Source organism: Hyperoodon ampullatus, assembly GCF_949752795.1.
Source record: "Hyperoodon ampullatus genome assembly, chromosome: 11".
NCBI lineage: Eukaryota > Metazoa > Chordata > Mammalia > Artiodactyla > Ziphiidae > Hyperoodon > Hyperoodon ampullatus.
This window is the reverse complement of record NC_136924.1, coordinates 33,252,480-33,275,669: the sequence shown is the minus strand read 5'-3', so window position 1 is coordinate 33,275,669 and position 23,190 is coordinate 33,252,480. Positions and strand designations below refer to the sequence as shown.

Here is a 23,190-nt window from a genome sequence, read left to right as displayed (position 1 = left end):
GAAATGTGTCCTATAATGAATCAAGGGGCCAGCCAATATCCTCTCTCTCGGGAGGCCAGTTCGCCTCCACATGCGTGTGACAAGTAAGGAATAGAAGATCATAGAGGTTGGGGGCGGGGAGGAAAGAATCCAAAACTAATGTGGTTTTTAAATATATTTAATATCTAGAATTTCAAAAGTTACTGGATAAAATCCTCCAACAGAGGGTTGGGTGGCTGCCTGTAGAACGTACTAGTACTGTGAGTGAGTCGGCCACCTGGTGCTCACCAGCCCTTTTCATAACGCAGTGAAGGTTAACTGGCTCCTTTCCCCTTTCCCAGTTTTTAAAAGTATGAAATATAAAAGCCACCATCTTGAGTAAGATGTCTGCATATTTTGCTTTTTTTTTCCCCCTCCCTTTCCAATGGTTTAGCATTTAGGGCCCTTCACTTGACTCACTCTTTCCATGGTAACTATACACAATGCTGGCGATGGTGCCCGTTGGCGGTAAGTGAAACAAAAGCACTAGAGAAGAAGCTTTTTTAAAATGTTATTACAAACAAATAAGAAAGAAAAAGTCCATCTGCCATCTCACATTAACACTACAAAATGTGATTTGACTTGCTCCTCTTCCTTTTCCTTTCCCCCTTTTATTTTCAATGCTATTGAGTAATGCCGCCTGGACTTTGGATGTACACATTGTTTTGTAGCAGTCTGAGCTGTTTGAGTACTGACGTCATGGTGATTTTTTCCCCTTGCACATCTTACTCAGAGTTACTGAACTCCAGTTTGGCTGGTTTTATTAATGCACTTCCTGCCCCCCACTTCCTTTCCTCCTTTTCCTCTTTCCCAGACCTCTGTTTGTAGCTATGACTGTTCTTTCTTTGCCCTTGACAGCTCTCTCTCCTGCCCGTGACAGCCTTCCTGACTTTCTCTCTTCTCTTCCCCCGCTTTTTTGTTCTCCTTACCCAAGCTCTCTTCCTACCCTTTGCCCTAGTCCTTCCCCACCCCTTCTCTGTTCTGTGCAGCTATTGGTCTCTTTTGCTGACTGGTGGTTTCTGATTGGTTCTGGCCATTTTTCCTTTAAGTGCTTGGGTGCTTTCTGCTTTAGCAGCTAGTGGAAGCTCTTGCCCCATTCTAATCCTTGTCTGTGAGAGCCTCGCTCTTCACTTTCTCCTGTCTTTCCAAAATTGATTGTTTTTTTCTTTCTTTTATTTGTGTGTGTGTGTTTTTTAACTGCATGCTCTCAGTCTCATCATTGTTGTATCCCATTCTTTCTTTTAAATGTGAAATGTTGATATGATTTGGTGGGTCAAACTAGAGTAAATGGAGTTTCCAGCTCTTTTCCTCACGTAGGAAGATCATCACTATACAAATCCTGAAAGACATATTAAAACATTTTTGGTTCCAATTCTACCTAAAATTGATGTGGTTTTTTTTTTTTTTGGTAACAAATTTATCACTATTCAAATTTAACATAATATAAATTCCCAGAGCAAAATAAGACATACTATATTTTGTATGTTTTATAATTCTTCAAAACCTGGCCTGTTTTTATATACCTGACAACATAGTATATAACCAGGTTCTATGGTAAGGCTTTACCCTCCTTGCAAGAGCTTTGAGGCTGGTTCTGACACTGGGCTGCAGTATCCTGGCTTCTAAGCTCCATTCATCTTTTCTTCATCAGCACCATCTTTGTAGCGTCTACTTACCTTACCACTGAGAATGCTTTAATTATGCCGTTCTGTAATGAGGGTAGAGAGTACCATAAAACAAAAGAAACATAAGCTTTATTTTTTGAATTCTTTTAAGTGCCTGATTTAAAGGCCTTATGAAAACTTTACTCTTAAATGAATAGGCCACGTAATCTAGAAATTCAAAATGGTCCTGAAGTCTGTCAACATGAGAATCTAAGATCCTATATTTGTTTACTGACCTCAAACAGTAAAATCTCATACAAGCATATATAAAAAGCTGAACATCAGAACAGGTAAACTCCACAGATTTTTTTTCCTGTCTTCCTATAAATTTATTTCCTGACCAATGTAGCAAGCCTCTGTTTTGTTAATGAACTTCAACGTTCACGTGCACACAGAGCTGTTTCCAATTACTTTTTTCCATATTTTCTCAATGCAGAGACTTCTCTGTTTAAAAGATCTCCAAAGAACTTGCAGATGTACTTTTTCTTAGGAGGCCTGGATGGTAAAGTTGTCCTAGTTTTCCATTTGGAGACCAGGAAACTGCATTTTACTCTTGTTAGCCTCATTTAATGAACACTTTAATTAAAATACTATTATTAATATTTTATATTGTTATATTAATTATTTAAATCAATTGTCTCTGAAATTTACATCTTTAACTGAATACTTTGTTATTGAATGAGCACCTCCATATTCCCTAATGTGGTTTACTTCCTCCCTGCCCCTTCTTTCTACTTTGTATCTGTAGGTGAATAATGCTACAGCACGTGTAATGACCAATAAGAAGATGGTCACACCATATGCAAATGGTAAGAGGTTACAAGTCATCTTCGGAAAGATGTCGTTTATTCTCTCACAAACATCAAAGACTTTTTCTTGATTTCAGTCTTCAGTTTGTTTCGTGTACGTTGAAGTATTTTCTTTACCTAGTAGAGTTCATTTTTATAAATTACTTTTTTTTTTAGTTTTTTTAGTTATTAAGGTGTTATAGTCTCAGTAAAGTTCATTTTATACAGTGCGAACACATCATTTAAGGTTACCTATTAACCCAAGTTAGGCCCCCCGCGGGCACCCTCTTTTTGTAGCTGCTGTAGTTCTTTGTAATATGTTAGCCTTGTCCAGGATACCCCTGGATCTTACTTATCTGAACATAACAATTGGAATAATTCATGACCCCTTGTTCTCCTTTTAAAGGAGTGGTCTAGAGGCAGCAGCCACAGGGTGTGTGTGTTGGGGAGGGGTACGCGCGCATATTTTCTATTTTCTATTCCGTGGCTACCTGTTATACGGTGAGTTTTATAAATGTTTCTCATGAAGAAGGAATTTTTCTGCGAATATTTTGTCAAACAAAAACAGAACTTTTGCTTCAGTTGTCAGATTTAATCTAGACTCATACTCCCTAAGTGAGGTAGGATATAATTTTAATCTGTTGTACAACGGTGGTTTTACAAGCTGTGTTCCACAGGACCATCTTGGGCGGGGGGAGAAAACTGAATGGACTGGGTCTTGAGGCCTACAGCTCTACTTTGGTGGACCTCATTCTCTGTTGTATATTTTAGAGTTGTGCATAAGATTTTATCTAGAATAAAAAGGGGAGTTTCTCCCCTTTTATTGCTTTATAAAAGTTTGAACCTACTGCTAGAGTATGACAGTATGTGCTGGTGGTATCTTAAATCAAGTAGAAGTGTATTAGTGTTGAGTATATCCCGGGAGGTCTTCAATAAATATGTGTAGCCCAGCTTTTCAAATAGATTATAGAAATCAGCATAATTTGCATTTACCAGCATAATTTTCATTTTCCTTACTCATTTTACTAGTGGTATATCTTGGGATACCACCACCTTCCACTTTACCTTTTGTTTTCTTCTTTTCACTGCTATCACAGAAACAGAAGTTTCTGCAATTTTGATAAAAATCCAATTTAAACTAAATCAGAAGGAGAGTATGTCAGATTTCCTTTCGATCCAGCGAGAATGGTGGAGCAGAAAGAGCTGCTGACTAGAATTGAGAAGACAGAAATTCTCCTTCTAGATTTGACTCTTCATTTTACTCTGTGACAGTGGGCCAATTTCCTAACCTATCTGATTCTGTTTTCACCTCTGTCAAGTAGCAGTCACAGAATTTTAGCACCACAAGGCTCTTCTTTAGAAGTCATTAAAATCCAACCCTCCTAGCTTATTATCTAGGAAATGAAGCCCAGGGAAGTGTAGTCCTTACTCATTGTCCCAGAGGTGGTACCTATCTTACCTCTCTCTTTGGGTTTTGTGAAAGTCAAATGACATAAACACCTGTAAAAATACATTGTAAAGTGTACAAAACTAAACGTATTCAAGATATTGTTGACAGTGTACCATTATATACCATTATTATAATGTGCATCCATTGTATGCATTTAAAGGGAGTGCTTAAGTAATAGTGCCATTGATAGGAAAGGAAAAGTTCATTTTTTAATATTGTTCTAAATCACTGTTCAAGCCTACTGGAGCCAGACTTTAGAAACATGCAGCTCCCGTGTTAGAGATTCTGAAAAGAGTGTGCTAGGTGCCTTCTGGTGAATTCTCAGCATTTTAGTTCAAGTTGGCTTTGAGTCCCTTGATTTGTCTGATTGAAGAACATTTGTGCTTTTGCAGCTCCAGTAGGATTTGAATCCAGATTTTGAAATTTTTATGCAGAATAATGAAGAGGCATGTCTATAAGCACATAAAATAATGAATGGGGGATTGGATTGATTCCGAATGAATAGATTTTCTCTTGAATAATGTCTTTGCTTATAGCCATTGAAATCTGTTAATTGGCCTTTTCTTCTTTCCATTCACATATTTATAGAGTCGCAGTGGCACAACGTTACAATGTTATAAAAGAATTAAACCAAAGAGCCAATCTTTCAGAAAAATAAAATGGCATATTTATGTATAAAATTCAACAAATATTTATTGATTAAAGTTTTCACATGGAATTCTACTCTATCAGTGGGTAATAGTGCATTTTTCTTTTTTTTTTTTACTACTTGCCATATTCCTATAAATATAAAAAAGGGAATGTAGAAATGAAATTGATATCAAACCTAATGTTGTTTGGAAATAATTAAAATTTATAAATGTTTAAGCTAATGTTCAGCAGCGGTCTTGTATCCATTAGCTTAAAGGTCTGATTAACATAAATCAGCTTATTGCAAATTAAAATCTCAGAAGACATGCACCAAAGTTAGGAATGTACCTTGAATTTTATTATTGCATGGCTCTCCTTGTTGCCTTGGTTAACTCCAGTGAAATCCCAGTGGGAAATTGCAGTGAAGGAAGATTTCCATTTACCCAGAATACCATTAGCATGGTATAAATGAACATGGAATTCAGAGGTCCAGGTCAAATTTGAATTCAGTCAAAGGATACCCTCATCAAACAATTAGAGTAGTAAACAGTGTTAAGATGATATAGAAGACAGTGCATCACAGTATGATAGAGAATGATATATATTCTGCCTTCTTCCTTCTTCTAAACAAAGATTAGGTCATTAAAGCCGTTCTGTGAGAGACTGTATACCAAACCCCAGGATTTATTTATATTTCTTTTTCCTTCTCTCATTCCCTCTCCATCTTCCTACCTCCCAATTTTTTTCTCACGTCCTCTTTACCCCCACCACTCCCCTGCCAAATCTTCATTATCCCTTCACTGTGCTAGTCCTGCTTAAAGATGACCAGGTCCAGGAATGGCATCACCCTCTCCTATAAACCCCCGCTGGCCTTCTAAAGGGAAGCTGGTACCAGGCAAAAATGAACCCAGAGGTGTCTGAAGCCAACTTGCACATCACTCCTTTTCCTTATATTCCTCATATAGTTTTAAATGTTTACTGTCCTCTCTTCCATTTCAGGTTGGAAATTAAGCCCAGTAGTTGGAGCTGTATATGGGCCCGAGTTGTACGCAGGTAGTATTTAAGTTAATTTTTCCATTTGTGTTATTTATATGTATTTTAAAAATCCATTGTTTTTCAGTTTCCTATTCCTTTGTAATCTTTTTGCACTTTTTCATTTCTTAAATGCGCTCAGCATCCAGCTTTCAAGCAGATGTGTCCCTAGGCAATGACGCGGCAGTTCCCCTGTCAGGAAGAGGGGGCATCAACACTTACATTCCTTTAATCAGTAAGTAGCCTATGTTGACCTGGCATCGCTTTTGACTGTTGTGAGTAAACAGTGATGTGTTGGTCTTTTTTTCCCCCCAAATATAATACATAACTGAAAAGGAGGCATTCACGAGAAAGATAAATACTATCACAGTGCCCTGTCCTGCTTATTAGCCTGTGCTAGAATCTTTTTGACCAAATGTTAAGATGGCCAAAAAGCATAAATAGTTGGAAAAGTTAGAAGGGGGTGAGGACACATAAAGAAAATTTTAGTCTGCACTTTGTAATGAAGAAAACAAAAGAAGTAATTATTTGTGGAATGTGTTGTACGTGTTATCTGCAAGTCAGCTTTGGGCCCTTGAGTCGAATATCACTCAAAAGCCCCTCCAGTATTATTTATTATTCTCAGCTCTGTTGATATCTCTAAAGTCATTTTGACCTGAGCCATTTAGCCATTTAGCAAGAGATATAATTAAACAGAGTTCAGTGGACATGGAATCCGTGTCTCTGTGTGCTTTCTAGAGGACAGCACACTTAAAATAGGCCCTTAGAAAATGTCTGCCTCTTTAAAGGCTTACAAGGCTCCAGGGGAGAGGTAGTTTCCCTCTCACCTCACATTTCTGAATTGAAATATTTTAGATAAAGAATAAGGTTGACTAATGAAATGTCTGAAGACTACTGTGTGCCTTGGAGTGTGGCAGCATGTCAAAACACAAAAGAATATTCTTATGAAGAATAATTATTATATGCAGGTAATAACATTTGGAAATAGGGTTAATAATTAGCCAGTGAAAGAGTTTATATCAATCAATTTAAACTGCCCGTAGAAATTAAAAGTCTCGTCTCCATTATGGCAGCAGTGCTCAGAGCTTCCTGACCCGTTTCTCCTGAGCTTGCATTGTAAGGCCGAAATTGGGAAGGAACAAAGAAAACTCACCCAAGATTTGTGATGAATGAGGCATGGAGTCAATTAGTTTGGGCATATTGCATATTTCCATTTCTTTTTGAGAAGAGATGTAATGTCGAGGTGTCTTTCCTGTAATTGGTGCAAAGCAAGCTGTGACTGTACATGTGCTGTTGAATGCAAGTTGGCATTTCTGTCGTATTTTGGGTCTCCCTTTAGTTCCTGGCTTCCCTTACCCAACTGCAGCCACCACGGCGGCCGCTTTCAGAGGAGCCCACCTGAGGGGCAGGGGGCGGACAGTATACGGTGCAGTCCGAGCGGTACCTCCAACAGCCATTCCCGCCTATCCAGGGTAAGCAGTAGATTCCAAAATAAGCAACCACACAAAAACAGAAAACCATGGCCCTCGTATAACTTCTGGGATGTTGCCGTGCCACATAGTAGAGATTCTGTGAATATTTGCAAATTAACGGATTAGATGGCAAGAACCATACCATTGTCAGAATGTAACAAAATATCAATTCATTATATAAATCTTCATTTTGGCCACCTTAAGCCCTCACAGTAGTGGCTTAAGACAGTAGCCAGAGCTGTCTTGTGTTCACTAGCAGTGTGTTGGCATGGAGTTCACTCAGCATCGCACGAATTTGGATTAACACTCCTGCAGAGAACCAAACTAGAAGCTCAAGATTGTAGTGCAAGACTGCATCTGCTGGATTCACCCCCCTCACCACCACCCTTATTGGGGCTGAGGCTCTCACATGTGCCCTCCCTTGTGGTTTCACCGCCTGGGTGGTGAGCAGCAGAGCTACTTACCCACAATGGATTTGCTTTCTTTGTAGGAAATGGATTAAAAGAGGTTAATTCAAAGATGAACCAAGTCCAATTGAATCAAGGGAGAAAGGGAGAAGTAGGAAGAATTAAACTACAGTTGGCTTCCGAATGATAATAAAACAACTAATGGAGCTGAGCATCCTTCACCCTTTGATTTTTGTATGGAGGGTGTCTCATGCAGTGGAATGATTCCATAGCAACAAATAAATCCTATGTTATTGAATGGGGGAGAAGGAGTGAAGATGGCAGGTTTTGTTTTCAGTTGTTTTTCAGTGTCAACCTAAAATGTATATTTTTGTAAAGAGTGGACTTTTATAAGTTAGTTATATCAGGACTTTCTTTCTTCAAAGATGTGATGTTTGTGTTCTTCATCTTTTCTCTGCCTGTGATGGGTTTTTTTTCCATATTCTTAATGAAGAATAAACAGTGGCAGAGGAGCCTATTCATTGCTACATAGTTAAAATGTAAAGGGAAAGAGCCTCCTTTGTAGGTCCTTTTCTGACAGCAAAATTGACTGTGAGGTGTACTAATTTAGCATTCATTCATAGACCAAAGGGACATGCCATTTGGGGTCCTCAATTACACAGAATTAAAGCATTTTTATCAGACAAGACAAATATGCATGTTGAAATGGGCAGGCTTCAGAAGCCACTGGAAGGGAACAACTTTAGAAATAAACTTGTTTGCAGCTTATAGATGTTTAAATCCCATGCATTCCATCATCTCCATCTTCTGCCATTACTTACTTTTAATTTTATCCTTTTTTTCCCTCTCAACTTGACCTTTGACCTTCAACCTCTGACATCTCCTTTTATAGAAGTGAATAAAGATGCAGTATTGTTTCATCAAGAAATAGTCAAGTAAAACATAAAACTGAACCTTGGAAGTTCTACACACTAGGAAAATTGTTTTATGAAGCATCTTCCATTTCAATCCAAGAGATTTTACCATCATGTTTGCAAAGAAATACTGCTCACCAGAAACATGGGACTTCTTTATTTTGTAATATTCCTGAGTTACTTTATAAAGTGGTTGAATTCGTTCCTATTCAATATAGGTCATTTCAGTATATTGGCCAAACTTGAGAACCCATTCTCTACCAAGTCTGTGTCAGGTATATATTTGCTCAAAGATATTTTATCTTTATGTCTAATCACATCAATTTCTGTGCATTACATTGAACACTAATTTCCCATGTTTTCTTTTTTATTAACTAAACCACCTGTTTATGTGGAAGATGGCAAGGAATAAGTCCAGTATTTTATGAGGAATGGCCTAAAATTGCTTTTCAGCTTAGTAAACTAATTTTATCATTAATCATTGTGTTCTAGCCTCCTTGTGGCATTTGATATAGGGAATATTGGAATTCTTCTAGAATTTAGGTGAATATTCCCAGTGAGTGATACAGCTTAGCATAAAATGTATTCGTTTTTAATGCCACCACTCTTCTCTATAGAAGAAATATTTTTCAGTCATTGCCTATATCCCCTTACTGAAATAGTTGAAGGCTAATTAATCACCACTTGGCATCAGTGCTTTGCATTTGATCAGCCTTCGCATTATGAACAAGTCTCTTTTTTACTAAAATGCAATTGAGAGGCAGATTACTTTCTAATATCATACTTTAACTGCAGTTGGAGACTGTGAAAATGGACAGAATTCAGCTAACTGAACCTCACGGATGAGTGTAATTTGCCTGTTGTGTAATACAAGGGCACAGCATAATTGGGTCATTGCAAAGTGTGATCATACTATCCAGTAAATACAACAAAATGTCACTGGGAGTAGAATTCAGAAACTTTCCAACTACATATAAAAAATAAGTTATTTTCATATTCAAGTTAAAAATATAATTTGATAACCTCACTTGCCAGTTTGTTTATGGTAGCAGAGAAGGTAGTGGTGAAAATTTCCAGCTTGTTTAGGTGAATAAATGATAAATAGATCTTCTAATTTTACATAACCAAATCTTGATTTAACAAATATGAAGAAGAAAGTCATCTTTTTTCTCTACTGCTATTCCATATCTTTTGGTCCCAAAATAATGTTTTGGGGAAGTTATATGCACAAAATACCTCAAAAAGTTTGAAATCTATATTTTAATTATAATAGTTTAGTGTTGCTTAGGATTAAAAAAAGTCATGTATTTTGTTTGTTCAATACAAATTCATTTTCTAAACAGAGAGTAAACGCTTCTATTCCTAATCAGCTACCTTCTCAATTTTATTCATTTAAATAAAACAGGTCATGCCCAGAACCTCAGTTATCAGTTGAATTTTTCAGAATTCCATGAATATTCTTACGGTCAAAAAAGAGCCCTTAAAGTCTTCCAATGACTCCTCCCACTCTGGATTATATTGTTACTATCTGGGATCCCCACTGCACCTTTCAATTCTTGGACCTTGGACCAATCACCTTAACCTTTAGCTCATTATCTCTGCTTGTGAAAGCAATGCATTGTGGGTATTTTTGGTTGTGTTTTTTTTTTTTTTTTTTTTTTTTAATTACATTTCTCTGTTTACTTTGGTCAGAATTGATTGACTTGTTTTTCTGAGGTGTTGCATTGGTTCTTAAAATGCTGAATAATAATACTTTGCATGCTTGTGTGATCAGCCAAATCTTATCGCATGTCTAATGTGCAGGGTAAAAAAGCAGGTGATGTATGGATATCAGGAAAAAAAAATTACATGTTACTATGAAACTGATAACAAAATACTAAACATAATTTTGAAACATACTTTGCATACAGGTCCCGCCCTAGTGGAATTCTTTGGGTTCTTTTTCATGTTAACCCCTCTCTATACAACCCCTGCCCCCCCCCCCCCCACACACACACACACATACACATACACACACACACACCCCTTTTGGAGCTCTTTAAAGAAAAACTTCCTCTTAGGACAAACTCATTTTTTTAAAAATACTCCAGATATGAAAAGTTGGTGTTTCCAATCCAGCAGATTTTCGATAGCTGTATTAGGCCCTCTGCGAATACGCTTTATTATTTTCATTCTACTTTAATTACCAGATTGGCAGGCGGTTCCTTCCAGGGTTTCCTTCCTCCCCTGCCATGCCTGTCCCGGAGCTGCCGAGAGAGCTTGTGCCCCTGTGCTCTTCCTGGCTGACTGACCCCGGCCCCAAGCCCAGGGTCCATATTCATACATCACCTGCCCGTGTAGAGCGCATGTGCATGCTGCCGTCCTCAATAACCGGAATGTGTTTCTGTTCTTTTGTTTTTTTGTTTTTGTTTTTGTGTGGATTTTCTGCAGTGTGGTTTACCAGGACGGATTTTACGGTGCTGACCTCTATGTAAGTACACACACTGGGGCCTTCTCGACCCCATCCCCTGACAAGCCAGCCTTTTTTTTCTGTTTCTTTGGTTTGGTTTTTTTTTTCTTTTTTTAATATAATTTAATTTTTATTTTCATTTTCCTTGTGGATATATATATATATATATTTATATATTTAAGAATGCAAGCATGCTTCTCTGCCACTGCGCTTGCCCCTGGGTGCAAAAACTAAGCCTTTGGGTTTCCTGATCATTGCTAGAGTCAGTCTACTGGACATATTCTTTTCCCTTCCCTACACCCACAGATATTCTGGGTATCACAAATATACTTGCGAGATGATCAGCAGGTTTAAAGTCTTTTCTTACTGTCGTCTCATGTGCATACATAAATAACAGGACTAGCTTAGCCTGAAACCAACTCTTTCCCTTTTCTGCTTTTCTTCTCATTTCTCATCCCTCTTTAGATCATTAGAGCTTTGATTTATGTAGATGGCAGGAAGCTTTCTGAAATGTGTGTTTTCCTGTTTCACATACTTGGAGAGAGCATTGCCTTGTGAAAGTGAAATAAGGAACTGATGCCAGTGAAGGGTGGGTAGGAATAAGAGGAAACCACATACTCAGTGCATAAGGCTTTTCTGTATCAGAAGGTCCACAGCCAGTGGGGCTCTTTCCTTAAGAGCCATCTAGAGGGAAACAAGGGGCATCATTAGCAACCTAGACTCATTTACAAACATTTGACCATTGTACGAGATTTGTTGATTCGACCAGCCATGCTAACATCTTTATTACCATCCATTATTAAAACAGTCTAGCTATAGCTCAAGTTCCATGATTGGTGGTCACATATTATTTAAAATATGGACAAAGTGATCTAACTGACAAAGAGAGTCAAGTTTTTGAGTTTTGCGAGTCTTTTATTAGGACCTCTCTCCAAAGATCTTTTTCTGAATGCAAGCTTGGTCTAACCACCCACATTGTTAAGACACAATTTCCTGAGAAAAACTTGTCAGCATGAAATGATTCCTTGGGCATAGGGTAGAATTGTCTGGAAATGCTTTCTCCACCCTAACCTCCCCAGAGTCAATAAGGGTACCTTTTTAATGAACTATTTCCACAGTCTGCCAGAGATTCTCGGCAATCTGAAAACGTTAATGAGCTTTCAGAATGCACTTGGAGGCCCTCTGTGTTGCAGGAGCTAGAGACAGGATAGAGCAGCCCTCTGAGATTCGGTGGGTGAGTTGTACACACCTCGCCTGTTTAGAGCAGGCCTTCAAAGTACGCTTTAATTTAACACATGCTTGAAGGAACCTTAGCCATGATTTGGTCCAACACTCACTTTGTAGATATGTTTCTTAGAGAGATTGTGACTTACCCAGATTACCTAAATTATTTGTTTAGCCAAACATAAAACCCAAATAATCCATATTTCATTACCTCTCTTAGTACTTTAATTAAAATCCACAACTTTCCTCCAGTGGTTTTCAAGAAGTAATGAAAGATCTTTTTTTCTTGTGCTCACTGTGAAACTTGAGGGTTGGGAAACTATATCCTACTTGTATACCAAAGTGTACTTTTCTAAATATACGTATTTATATATGCTCTTAGCATGTACATTCTCCCATATACGTTAGTGTCCATAGTCTCATGAAACTCATCTTTATGTTATTTGTTTTCTTGAAATCTGGTCTATTAGAGTACACTTCCACTTGAATTATTTCTTAAGTCAGGTTTTTTTTCTCTCAAATATCTTCCTTATTTGGGTATTTCTTAAGTGTGGCCTACTTCTACCTTATTAAGATTTGCTTACTTGCACCTTGTTAAGTCAACCAACCAAATGTTTGTTTACAGTTCTCTCACTTCCTTAGTTTACAGTATATGATTTTATTAAGAGAAAGATGGTTTTTCTGTAGTTGTTGAGAAAATACTCTTGAATTTTTTTTTATTTACCAACTGGATCACCTTATCAAGCTGAACAGAAGTAGTTCAGTGACCTTGCTGAAACATTTTTTTGACCAGTGGCCCCTTGTTGATGAAAAGACTGAATAGTAATGGTATTTTTAGTTCTTATCTTAAAGCAGTTACTTGGAGGAAAAAGTAGTGCTGAAATAATACCCGAACTCAAGAATGAAAAACAAGAATACATGAGGAGGGAACTGTTGAGCGAGGCCTAGTGTCATTTTTAATACAGCTTTTAAAACTTCATATTCCCTGTTCCACAAGCAGACAACAACAAAAACCTCTATCGTTTTACCTTGAGTTTGTTTCTGTTTCTCTCTGTACATTTTCCCTTATGTGGAAATCTATCAATATACATTTAGTTCTCGTTTCCTCAGGAAAGAAGGTTAGAAATAGAAAGAGAGGAGGGTTTATCTAGTATAAAAAGTGCCCTGAACCCAAGCTTGAAGAGACAACATGAGGGAAAAGAGTTTAAGTTACTGGTTTTATTTAAGTTATATTAATTTAGGCTATTAACTGTGAAGGTTGTTTGTTTTTTTGTTTTGATTATCTCTTTCCCTGTTCTGCTCTTAGGCCGTAATCCCTGCTAGCCATTTTCTTCCTCGCTGTGTCTTTTGTGACACATTCCTCTCAGGAGAACTGATCTAGCAATTGTGCCCATGATTTGTAAAGAGATTCCCCTTGCTGACTTGGGAGTGTAGCAGATAGATTATGTGTCTGCCCGCCCCGTCTTTTTTTCATCAGTAGAAAAGACATCATTCACCCTAATTCACTTTTTTAATGGGATAACAAACTGCTCCTAATTCTCATCCTGTGAAAAGCATGCTTGCATCCAAAGGAAAGAAAAGGCTGGTGGGCCCCTTAGTGGGCTTTTTTGTATGATTGTTTTCCTTCCACAGCTGTGTTTTTTGAACTGCTCTTCCTGTGTTCTGTTATAGAATAGTCTTACAGGAACCAATCATTAGCGCTAAAATACCTCAGGTAGGAGTGCCAGTGTGACCTGCCAATCAATCAGATTGTGGATTGCAGTGAAAAAATTGAATTATACTAACCATTCCAGCTCCACGTTAGAGATGGGAACAGAGGCTTTTTTGGACAAGCAAGACTTGTGAGCGTGTGATCTAAGCCCTGCTACCTCAGCAGTGCACCCAGTCAAGTTCCTTACAAGAGGGCACTTCCTCCAAAATTCAGTGCTCCTGTCCCATTGCCACACATCCGCCCCAGGTGTGTTATACGCACTGTCCCATCACTGCCACCTCTTTTAGTTTGTCAGTCACATTTATCCATGGTGTTTAAACTGGTCTTTTATATTTGGAGAGCTTAGAAATTTGGGACATTTTCTTACTACTGTGAAAGAAATGAGAAAAGGGAGAAGGTAGAATCCATCTAAACAGGACTCTGAATCTCGAATTGGACCCTGTCGTGAAATCATAGTAGTAATTGGGCTGTGCCGCTACGTAAGTTTGAAGTTGTCTTAAAAATCTAGACTTAAAATTGAAACATGTATTTCCCTTGCCCTCTTTTCCTTTCACCTGAAAACTAGATTAGTGAGTGCATTTGGATAATGATGCACTGTTAGATTTGCTGAGAGCTGGGTGCTAGGAAAAAGAAAACAATAGACAGCTTTTCACAATTCAGTTAGTTTATTTATGTGGCTACCCAGCAAGCTTTGGGAAATGAACTGATTCGGGGAGGTGTGGAATAGTGTTCGAAAGGGTTAGTCAATTAAACATCATCTGTCATCCATCATAAAAGTAGTAAGTGGAAGATACCAACTTGGTCATAAAAATTTCTTTCCTTAATCCCAATTTTAATAATAATAAGATAAATTTAAAAGATTTTCCTTAAAAATTTTTCCTATCTTCCAAGTAGATAGGTCTCTCAATCAAAAGCAGTAACAATATTATCATGATTATGAGTTTTGTATTCACATCTGTGTTATTCACATTTAATCAGAGGTACCATATTGCCACAGAAGAACTCTGTTCTCCTAATGAGCCCTCCTCATACAAGTTCAGTCTAGAGCAGTGGATCTCAGCCGGAGTGAGGAGGAGGTGAGGGAAAGGAGGGAGTTAGAATCATGTAGAGACAAAGTGATTCCCAGAGGCACAGCCTTAGACCCAAGCTAGCTGGACTGGATCTCTGCTCTGCTGTAGTGATTTGAAGCATCACACCTGCCATTCTCCGCCCCCCCCCCGCACCCCCCAACTCCCCTTGCTCTATAAATCTATATATCACATGTAGGGAACAAGCTTTCATTTTGTCTGCTGGCCTTGAAATACACATTCTTCTCCTCAGTGTCACATAATGTCATTGTCTTCCAGGTAGAAAGAAGGTGTCTTGACATCACATGCTCACCAAAGTCCTGTTTTATTGTAAATCCTAAAACAAAAAAGTAATAATAAAATTAATGGCCAGGTGAAAATCAAGACAAGGGAGGATTAAACTTGGATGGGCAGGGAAAGGTCAGGTATAAGAGGGAGGATACGTAGAACCCTTCCATTTTGTTCTAGTTAAAACACAGCTACAGAACTGTGCAGAAGAATCATGTGGTCAGCGTGGCAATGCTGTAAAGTTCGTTAGACAATAAAATTGGTTCAGAGTGGAGTAGAAAACCCCTAGGAGGTGACATTGGGTAATGCAAAAGTGAGACTTAAACAACAACAAAAGGATCTTAAAGGGAACAGCATTTTCCTTTGAAAAAGCTGGAAGTTGAAGGCAGGGATGTGTTAACGGATATGAGAAAGGATAGCACACAGGAAATACTTTAGAAGAACACTGGATCAGAATGTATGGGTGTTGACAGAGGGCAAGCATACAGGTGAGCACTGCGGGTCAGAACTGAATCAGGAAGGTTGAATTGGGGAGTGTTGTAACGTTGGGCTGTCCCAGTTGGGAGCACCAGGAATCATTCAGAATGAATTACAAAGGAATAAGAAAGTAATTATTTTTAAAGGGGCATGTGGATATTTGGACCAGGCTTAGCCGTGCCAGATTTATCCAGCTGTCAGGTTCCAAAAAGCTGTCCGTGTGTGCCCTCTGACATTAGAGTGTGCTGTGGCCATGCTAATCCCCATTTTTTGTTTTATTTCAAATCACACACAGATAGAATCTGCAAACTGCTTCAGATCAAACAGGTCTGATTGTGTGTAAATACATATGTCCTTTTTAATTTTTATTATTAATGGTTGCTTCAGTTTTGCATCGGTGCATGGTTAAAAGCAATACACATCAGCTATCTCATGACTTCATATCTCCAAATGAATTATTTCTCCTCTTTTTTTGTTTGTTTGTTTGTGCAGTCAGCTGAAGAAATGTTAACATCTCACTCTAAATCTCTCAGTGGAGTCTCTGTTCCCTTCTCTGATATAACAGATGGGTTACTGCTTGTTATAATTATTAACATTGTGGTGTGGGCCAGGGCTAGGGTGGGCGAGATTGACTCTTCTTTGGGCTGGGGAGGGGCCAGTCGTTAGGGTCTGGAATGTTAACTCAAGTGGTGACTGACTGTTTCCGTAATACCAGGTCGTTGTGGCTGCACGCTCTAGTAATTGAGGCTGTGTACTTCACCGAGCTTGTGGTAGAGCCTAGGGCAAACCGCTGTCCCAAGAGAATGCTGGGATAGATAGAGTTAGCCAATCTGAGTCTGAACGTGGTGATTTTGCTGGTTGTTCTAGCTCCAGATGTTGGCATGCTTAGTTCTTAATGTGATTAATAAATGTGGCGCCATATCCCCTCCCCACGCCTGAACCCTGTCTCTCCTATCCCTCCCCCACCCTTGTTCTTTTTGAAAAACTTAAGAAACAGCAATGAAACCCTTGGTGTTTCAAACTGCACTTTGTTCTCATGTTCCATAAACAACTTCAGATTTGCTAATAGAAGTGAAAGTTGAAAAAACAGTTTCTCAGCCTGGATTCTTTATGCATTCCAAAATCCAGAATAGAAATAAATATATCTGAATGTTCATTGGCTTATATTATGGTGAGATGTTTTGTTGAATAACCAGTTTAAAGCACCAGCAGAAATACTTTGGACTAAGAATACAGCTAAGAGGAGGAATCCATGACATACAATTTAACTTTTCTAATTTTGGGGTAGTCATCAATGAATTACCAAATCAGTTTATTGCAATATTACCTGCCCATCCTAAACATGGACCCCTCCCCTTTAAAGGGCCTTTCTATAGCACCATTATCATAAAGTAATCAGAAGAGTAGACATGTGGAAATATTATCTGCTTTTCTAAAAAATTAATGTAGTTTTTCTTAAAATTCTGTTGATATTCTTCTTGAGCCTTTTGTTGTCAGTAAAATATTTGCATCCCTGTCCTGTGTTCCTGAATTTGAATAGCAGAGAACCTCATCAGATTCAAGCTGCAGAGTCAGAGTTCACTCATAACAGAAGGAAAGGACTGCAGATAGATTATCTTCATTTCCTTCTGGCTTGGAGGGAGCCTCCTCTTCCACAGCCTGATCCAGTTAAAATTGTCTTGATTAATAATAACATTAGCCCCAAACCATTGAGGTTCCGATGGCTTCTTGCAGGTTGAGGAAACTGAGGGGAGATGGCTATCAGTAACCTCATTCAGAATCTCCTTTGTTCCCCATGATTAGTCTGATACAGCTCAAATTGAATGATTTAATACAATCCCCAGTATCTCTGACTTACCGAGACTTAACTGAGTCTAGTTAGTACTTTTATGAGAATGCATACCTCTGTCCCATGGCATAGAACTTCAGTTTTTAAATGTTTTACTCAGAAAGATACAAATTAGGCTTTAATTGCTTTTATTACCTTGACTTTTTCAATTTTTAGAGATTATTTTGGATTTTGAAGGAATGCTAAAGAGAGAGACCTCATGATGCTTGTTTACCACATTATCCTCATTTACAAAGAAGTTTTACTAAACATGGCCCCTCTGTAAACTTCACACTAGCAAACTTTAATTCTAAACTAGCGGAACCATCTCTAGTGATACCAAAAAATTGAGCCTTCAAGGTTCATATAAAGCTTAAAATTTCAACTATGATGATTAGCATGTTGTCTTGTTTAACAATCCTTTTACTGTTTCATTTTTTTCTTTAGAAGTTTAAAAGGTAAAGAGACACTTGAGTTAGTTTATACATAAATGTATATGCTTATGTGTGTATGTATGGCAGTGTGTATGTTGCAGCCTGGATGTACGGCTTTGCCCAAATCAGTCTGGCCTGCCTGTTCCCATAGACCTGGCTAGAATTCAGAGGAAGCGTGTGGATCACAGATAGCCCCCGAGGGTACTTCCTGCCACGGCCCTATCCATTACCATCTCATTGCCAGTGTTTGGTAATACTAATCAGTTTTCTTATTTATAGGAATATCTATGGAAAGATTTATAATTGAGAAAACAATGTTTACTTTTCCAAGTCATTGACTTGAAGAACAAAGAAGGAATAATACAAAACCACTGAAAGCCAATCAGAGACTTTTTTTTAATGTATGTTTGAAGCTGCTTCTGATGAATTTAAGCAGCATAAATTTAAAGAGCAGGAGTAAGCTTCCCCCCATGGTGCAGTGTCTTCAGTTAGAGAAAGCATAAATTATATAAGAACTAAGCAAAAAGCTGCAGAAACCTCTAAGAAGAAATCACAGGTATTTCCAGAATAAGATTTGAACAGAAGTAAAAGCAGCAAGCTAGGAGCTTCCCTGTCAGATGGCTAAGAAGACCAAGGGTCCCATTAGAAAATGATTGTTTTCAATCCTAAGAAATGATACAGAAGTAAATTTGAAATTTCTTTTGTAGGTTTAGCAAAAACTGAACATTGAAGGAATAGAAACCAGAAAGTACAGGCCAGAAAGCTTCAGATGTCCATGAGAAACGGACACAGTAATCTACAGAAACGAAACATGCTGTGCTCGCTGCTGAGGTGCCGTCCAAATGGACATAGCTGTATTTACCTATATTTGATGGGGAAATGACAGTAATAAAAGTACACACCTGAATTAGGTTTAGGTAAAATAGATGAATTCTAGAAAGGTAAAGAAGAAGAAGGAAAAGTAGAACTTGCCACTTTTTCAAATAGCCTGTGTCATGTGGCATTTGTTGTTGTGATTATCTTTGAAAAACTTCATGAAGTATTTCACCCTGACATTGAAAACCTTTTGAGTACTTGGTTCACCTAAACTGAGGTAAAATAGCAGGGCAGAGGAGTTGAAACTCTTTAGGACTGAGAAGATATTTGAACCCTTGGAAGAAAAGCTCCAGAACCTGCTGTGAGATTAGGATGTAAGAAGTCCAAAAACCTTTTAGGGAAGAAAAATAAATGCAGTTAAATGCTTGGCGGGGAGGGGAGGGCTTCCTGATCTGTTTGAACCTAGTCCAAGGGTCCACAGCCCTTTGTAATCTGATTTGCCTGAGTCTGAAGTATAGATTGGACTTGGCAAACATTTTCTGTAGGGGGCCAAGTGGTAAAGATTTTCAGCTTCATAGGCCATACGGTCTCTGTCACAACTGCTTTCAAAAACTGGAGGCCAACTGCATTGGTCCACAGATGGGAGGTTTGCCAACCCCTGATCTACACGGGTTCTTCCTTCTAAATATCGCTTGATTGTCTTAGCTTCTTGGCAAACGCACTAGGCCACATGGAGCATAGCACTATATGGGACCTTTCTTTATATACTGTAGTCTCTGAGCAATAGATCAATCCAAGTACGCATCAGAGAATCTGAAGTTAAACACATATAAATTTAATGTTTTAATCTATAATTTACATTTCCTGTCAGATACAGTTCTCCCAACTTCCTGTAAATATTTTTCCTGTTGAAAGTTCCAATGAAGACAGACCCAAAGTCATATCTTCATTTTGGGGTGCGTGGGGGGAATAAATTAGGAGTTTGGAATTACAACAGATGCACTATTATGTATAAAATAGACAACCAACAAGGTCCTAGTGTAGAGCACAGGGAACTATACTCAATATCTTGCAATAACCTATAATGGAAAAGAATCGAAAAAACAGTAAATATATAGATATATATATGTGTGTAACTGAATCACTTTACTATACACCTGAAACTAACAACATTGTAAATCAACTATATTTCAATAAAAAAAGTTTTAAATCATATCTTCATTTCTTAAATTTGAGAAGAGGTACTCCAGTGTAGTTTATTTTTGTTACTATTACAAATTGCAAAGCAAATCCCTGCCTTGGGTGGAGCTTAATTGTACACTAAGGAATAACATGCAGACTGATGCAGTTTGAAACATTCTCTCCCCACGGATGTGTCTGTGTTCGTGTCTGTGTCTGCGTCTGTGTCCATCTGCGTGTGGGCGGGTGTGTGCTCGCCTGCCCCCCCCCGCCCGGGGGAGAGGCATGTGTAAAGTCAGTTCTCCTCTCTCCTGTAGGGTGGATACGCAGCCTACAGATACGCACAGCCTGCTACTGCAACCGCTGCCACCGCCGCCGCCGCCGCCGCCGCCGCTTATAGCGACGGGTAGGTGCCGAGATGGGGGCGGGGAGCTCCCGGCCGCCCCGCGTCACCCCCTTTCCTTCCCCGCGCCGTTTCCAAAAGGGCACTTAGCCCCCGGGACTGCCTTCTGAGCTGGGTTTTCCACAGGCCTTCTGCCTGGCCTCTATCCTGCCAAAAACCCAACGGCTCACAGGCTCACACTCCTCCCCTCCCTCCCTCTTGTTCCTGTGTGTTTCTGGCATTGACCCCAATTTCCCTCTTCCTCATCTCCAGTGCCCTTCTTTTCCATTTTATAGAAGTACTTCAGAAATTTTCAGTTGCTGCCTTTAGGAGTAGAACGGAGAGATTTTTTCCATTCTGCCAGTTTCCTAATAACATTCCAAGACCCAAGTTACAAGTCCTTAGCACAGTAAAGCCCCTTAATTTTTTTTTTTTTAATCACTGTCTTTCCTTTATCTCCCTGATTGGATTTCTTTTTCCAGTTATGGCAGGGTGTACACGGCCGACCCCTACCATGCCCTTGCCCCTGCCGCTAGCTATGGAGTTGGCGCTGTGGTAAGTAGATGTGCCTTTTATTTTTTCAAACGTTTTACTTCTTCTGACTTTTACCTGCAGACTACAGAAGATCTAGGGAGGTGATAATTCAGCCCTTCTTCCATTGCCAAAGTATTAAAACCAATAGGACTGTCTGGAAATTTCATATCACTTCTGTGTGTGTGCTGGTGTGAGCCCCCTGGCCTGGTTAAGGACAGCAGAAAGGAATGAGCAGTGACAGTCTGCCCTGAGTAATGGCATTGTTCGGGAGGAAGGAAGGGAACAGGTTGCTGTTTTATAATGGCTCAGATGTTGGACGCATACCTGTGGCAGAGTTTTACCGATAGGTATTCGCAAAGATTTGGGGCACAAGTCTCTCCAGTTTTCACAGTAAACTTTTCAAAAAACTTAACCTGTCTGCTTCAAATGCAGATGCCAAAGGATGTCCCTGCTATTCCTAAGCCTTCCGGCAGATAGTACTAAAAATCACCAAGCAAATGCCTTACAAAGATATTTTATTAGTAACATTTGTGGCAAAATATGGTATATTTCTTAGAAGTATACAAAAAGTCCATAGAGCTCATCTAGAATAATCCCCCTGACCAAACTCGAATCCCCCCTGCAGTATTTTTGTGTTGGCCTGGACACCTCCAGGGCCAATGATGGGACTCACTGGATTTAGCAAAGACTGGCCGGTCCACAGTGATACCTCCTCGTGCCAGACGTTCTCTACCATCCACGGTGTCACTGGCCAACGGCCCGGAAACACAGATGATGGTGTCTGAGAGGGAGGCGGAACGATGGTCACAGTTAAGACATACAGGATGTGAGAGAGCCTGCCACTTCCCACACTAAACCTCTACCGATGCAGACCTGTAGACGGAAGGAGTAGGGTCCTGCGGGGGCGGGGTTTAGAACTGAAGTGGAGACGGACGATACAAGGAAGTGATGGGAATTCCTGAGGTTTTATTTAGTGCCCAAGTGATATAAGTCCTGCACTAAAAGAAGGACCCAAGGAGCGATATGTTCCTAGGGAACTTTTGGTTGAAAAAGATAATTCATTAGATTATGATTAAAGAAAGGAAAGAAGCCCACTTAAAACCCCAGTTTTACATATCTCATATATATATATATATATAAAGATAAAAGTCAGATATGTCAAGAAACAACCTGGTTGGTATTTTTTATAAATTACAGAGGAAATAGACTTTATTCGTTGAAAGATTAACTCAGGTTTAAATCCAGCACCATCTCAAACATGCGATGTGACAGAGATAGTGGTCAGAAGTAACGTGTTCTCCATTGTCAGGTAATGGGTAAGAAGGTAAGATCGTCAGTCTGCTTTAGGTCACGCTTGTAATGAGGTAATCAAGGTAAACAAGACCCATGCTTTTAAAAAATCAAACTATTTACAGACTTGTTTTTAAACTTCATTGAGTTGCTCTTCTGTGCTAACTCATGTAAATAATGAACCATTAGCATACTCTCCCCTTGAGAATATCAGGTCAGCAGTAAATGTTTGGGCTATGGTCTGAGCATCTTAGAGGCAGAAGTTGGTTTCCTGACCTCATGTACTAGACAACATCTAACCAGTTGCTTTGAAGCTTCTAAGGAAGCTGTTTTTCCAAATCCCTCCTCAGGACATGTCTTCTTTTGTAATGTTTCTCTCATCAACCTTTTAATATTTTTGTGTCTTTAATTACTACAGGCGAGTTTATACCGAGGTGGCTACAGCCGATTTGCCCCTTACTGAAGTGACGTGAGACCCCTGCAAGTGGGACAGCCCCCCAGTTCATGAGGCCTGGCTATTGCAATATTTACTAGTAGAGGAACTCTATAGCAAGATGAAGAGGAAAAACAAACAAACAAAAAACACAAAAAAAGAGAGAATACTTTTTTATACCTCACTATGTTCTTTGAATATGTATTTTTCCTTTAAATTTCTGCCTTTAATTCTTTTGTTCCAAAGATTGTGCATTTTTTTCTTTTTTCTTTTTTCTTTTTTTAACTGTGGTAAAAAAAAAAAAAAAATAACGCATTTCCATGTCTGTATGTCCGTGCTTAGCTCATTCTGTCAATCACGGAAGAGGCAGTTAATGAGGAAGGAGAGACTTTAGGAGCTGATAAATGCGTCTGATCAGAAATCAGCAGACAGAATTACCAAAGTGTATCTGGTGCTGAATGGCTGTGGGACAAGCAGAAGTGGAAGAGATCTCTCTGCAACAGGATATCCTTCTAGTCTTCTGAGTTCTGGTCTTTGGCAGGCAATTCTGATTGGCTGTGGCTGGAATCCACATGCTAATAGACTATAGGAATGTGTGCTGGCAAAGCAGGAGAATCACTAAGACACTTTCCTCTCCTCTTCCCTCCTGTCTCCTCATTCTCTTTACAATCATTTTACACGCAAGGCCTGAGACAGTTGGCAT

The 23,190-nt window shown here is 39.0% G+C and overlaps 1 protein-coding gene across 25 annotated transcripts in view; it reads left to right on the top strand.

Annotated features, from left to right (window-relative positions):
• Positions 1-22,798, top strand: part of RBFOX2 (RNA binding fox-1 homolog 2) — a gene marked incomplete at its 5' end in the record, with an annotated part of 259,263 nt that extends 236,465 nt beyond the window's left edge. For 8 of the 25 annotated variants that reach the window (XM_079715800.1, XM_079715798.1, XM_079715799.1 and 5 more), the window contains 8 exons: positions 2,431-2,491; positions 5,550-5,603; positions 5,725-5,817; positions 6,922-7,054; positions 10,806-10,845; positions 20,166-20,254; positions 20,713-20,785; positions 22,473-22,798. In XM_079715800.1, coding sequence (XP_079571926.1) covers positions 2,431-2,491; positions 5,550-5,603; positions 5,725-5,817; positions 6,922-7,054; positions 10,806-10,845; positions 20,166-20,254; positions 20,713-20,785; positions 22,473-22,517 — 588 coding nt within the window. In that variant the 3' untranslated portion in view covers positions 22,518-22,798. Of the gene's footprint in view, positions 1-2,430; positions 2,492-5,549; positions 5,604-5,724; positions 5,822-6,886; positions 7,055-10,805; positions 10,846-13,719; positions 13,763-15,886; positions 15,919-16,083; positions 16,161-20,165; positions 20,255-20,712; positions 20,786-22,472 lie in introns of all 25 variants that reach the window. The other 17 variants (XM_079715779.1, XM_079715802.1, XM_079715791.1 and 14 more) reach the window with 7 other exon arrangements.
• Positions 22,799-23,190: the final 392 nt, after the last annotated feature.